The sequence below is a fragment of the Protobothrops mucrosquamatus genome, unplaced genomic scaffold (assembly GCF_001527695.2).
Source record: "Protobothrops mucrosquamatus isolate PMUCROS unplaced genomic scaffold, P.Mucros_1.0 scaffold4135, whole genome shotgun sequence".
NCBI classification, from domain to species: Eukaryota; Metazoa; Chordata; class Lepidosauria; order Squamata; family Viperidae; genus Protobothrops; species Protobothrops mucrosquamatus.
In genome coordinates this window covers 62,239-64,476 of record NW_015390063.1, presented here as the reverse complement: position 1 = coordinate 64,476, position 2,238 = coordinate 62,239, and the positions used below count along the sequence as shown (strand labels likewise).

General features: G+C 51.6%; 1 protein-coding gene across 1 annotated transcript in view; it reads left to right on the top strand.

Moving 5' to 3' along the window:
- FBH1 (F-box DNA helicase 1) overlaps window positions 1-2,238 on the top strand; it is a gene marked incomplete at its 5' end in the record, with an annotated part of 17,378 nt that overhangs the window by 6,164 nt on the left and 8,976 nt on the right. The window contains 2 exons of the mRNA XM_015827997.1: window positions 612-834; window positions 1,344-1,431. Coding sequence (XP_015683483.1) covers window positions 612-834; window positions 1,344-1,431 — 311 coding nt within the window. The remainder of the gene's footprint in view (window positions 1-611; window positions 835-1,343; window positions 1,432-2,238) is intronic.

The following is a 2,238-nucleotide window of genomic DNA, read 5'->3' as shown; positions in this document are numbered from 1 at the left end:
AAATAAATAAATAAATAAATAAATATGAATCAGTTGCCAAGCATCTGAATGTAAATCACGAGACCCTGGAGAGGCTGCAACATTCCAGCTGATCGGCGCTTCTTCTGGGCTCAGCGGAAGCGCCAGGATCAGCGCCGAGCTCCAGCTGGAGCCTGGCACTGATCCTGGTGCTTCCACTGAGCCCCAATAGCCCCGAAGAAGCGCTGATCCTGGCGCTTCCGCTGAGCCCCGACAGCCCTGCAGCTCCAGCCGTCTCTCGCTCGGGCTTGTGCAGTGCTGCCACTGGTTCAGCTCATTCCCCTCCCCTGCTACCCCTTTTCTAGGATGGTCGCGTACCACCTGCCAGGTGCCAATGTACCACAGGTGGTACCCGTACCACTGGTTGAAAAGCCCTGCTCTAGGGAGAAATTTCCAGTTAGTGAGAACAACTAATCAGTGGAACGACTTGAGATAAACAACTACCTACCATTGAAAGCAGACGATCCAGGAGCCAAAAAAAAAAAAAGGGAAACAGACAGGCCGAAAGGCTTCCTTGCCAGCCATCAATCCCCAAATAAGCTGCGATTAAACACCAGGGTTAATTCCACTTTCCCTCTTTCCTTCCGCTCCAGTTACCGACGAAAACTTAACCTGGGCTCGCTGACCTCCTACCTGGTCAGCTTCGTCCTCTCCAACCGCCAGGGCCAGTCTCCGTTCATCAGAGGCAAGTCGGTCGTTCAGACCCTCGCCGCCTTTTTCGCTTCAGCCGATGTCTCCATCGCTGTGGACCACACGCCCATCTGGTGCAAGAACAACCGCGGGGAAAAAGTTCTGGTCGAGCCACGCGAAAAGCAGGTGCGTATTCGATGCTCGGGACCCCCGGCAGGTGGTCCTCGACTTAACGACCGTTTGTTTAGTGATCGTTCGAAGTTACGACGGCGCTGACATAAATAACACACGGCCGTTTTTTTCACCCTTGCGACCGTTGGCAGCCTTCCCCCATGTTCACGCGGTCAGAATTCAGGCGCTTGGCACCTGACTCATGTTTATGACGGTTGCAGTGTCCTGAGGTCACGCGATCCCCTTTGGCGACCTGGTCAGGAAAATCCGTGGGGAAGCCCGATTCACTTAACGACTGTGTTACTAATTTAACAACGGCAGTGATTCACCCAACAACTTTGGCAAGACAGGTTGTTGTGTGGGGCAAAATTCGCTTAACAGCTATCTCGCTTAGGAACGGAAATTTGGGACTACCTGTGGATCCAGCCCGTCCTCCTCCTTCAAGGTCTCTGGGCAGCCTGGATGAGAAAGCCTCGGATCTGATCTTGTCCGGCAAGATCTACTTACCAGCTTTTGCTTTCTAGATCATTGTGGAAGAATCAAAACAAATATGGAGCAAGATGCAGACGCTGAGCCCAACCAGGGAAATGGCGCACCGAATGACGCACGACGGTAAGTGGGATATCAGGGGAAATATTGGCGGCTGTGCTGAAGAAACAGGAAGAAAAAATAAGAATAAAGGGGCAATTTTCTTCATGGAGGGAAATTCTAGTCCCATTTTAGGAATGAAAGCCGGCTGGGTGACTTTGGGCCAATCACCAGGAGACGGTGAGTTCTAGTGCTGTCTTAAAGCAGGAAAGCCAGCTGGTGACTTTGGGCCAATCACCAGGAGATGGGGAGTTATAGTCCCACCTTACAAATGAAAGCCAACTGGGTGATTTTGGGCCAATCACCAGGAGATAGTGAGTTCTAGTCCCGCCTTAAGAATGAAAGCCAAGTGAGTGACTTTGGACCAATCACTAGGAGATTGGGAGTTCTAGTCCCACCTTAAGAATGCAATCCAGCTGGGTGACTTTGGGCCAATCTCCAGGAGATTGGGAGTTCTAGTCCCGCCTTAAGAATGAAAGCCAACTGGGTGATTTTGGGCCAATCACCAGGAGACGGTGAGTTCTAGTCCTGCCTTAAGAATGCAATGCAGCTGGGTGACTTTGGGCCAATCTCCAGGAGACGGTGAGTTCTAGTCCCGCCTTAAGAATGAAAGCCAACTGGGTGACTTTGGACCAATCACCAGGAGACTGGGAGTTCTAGTCCCGCCTTAGGAATGAAAGCTGACTGGGTGACTTTGGGCCAATCACCAGGAGATGGTGAGTTCTAGTCCCGCCTTAGGAATGCAATCTGGCTGGGTGACTTTGGGCCAATCACCAGGAGACTGGGAGTTCTAGTCCTGTCTTGGCCAGTTTAAGACTTGTGGACTTCAAT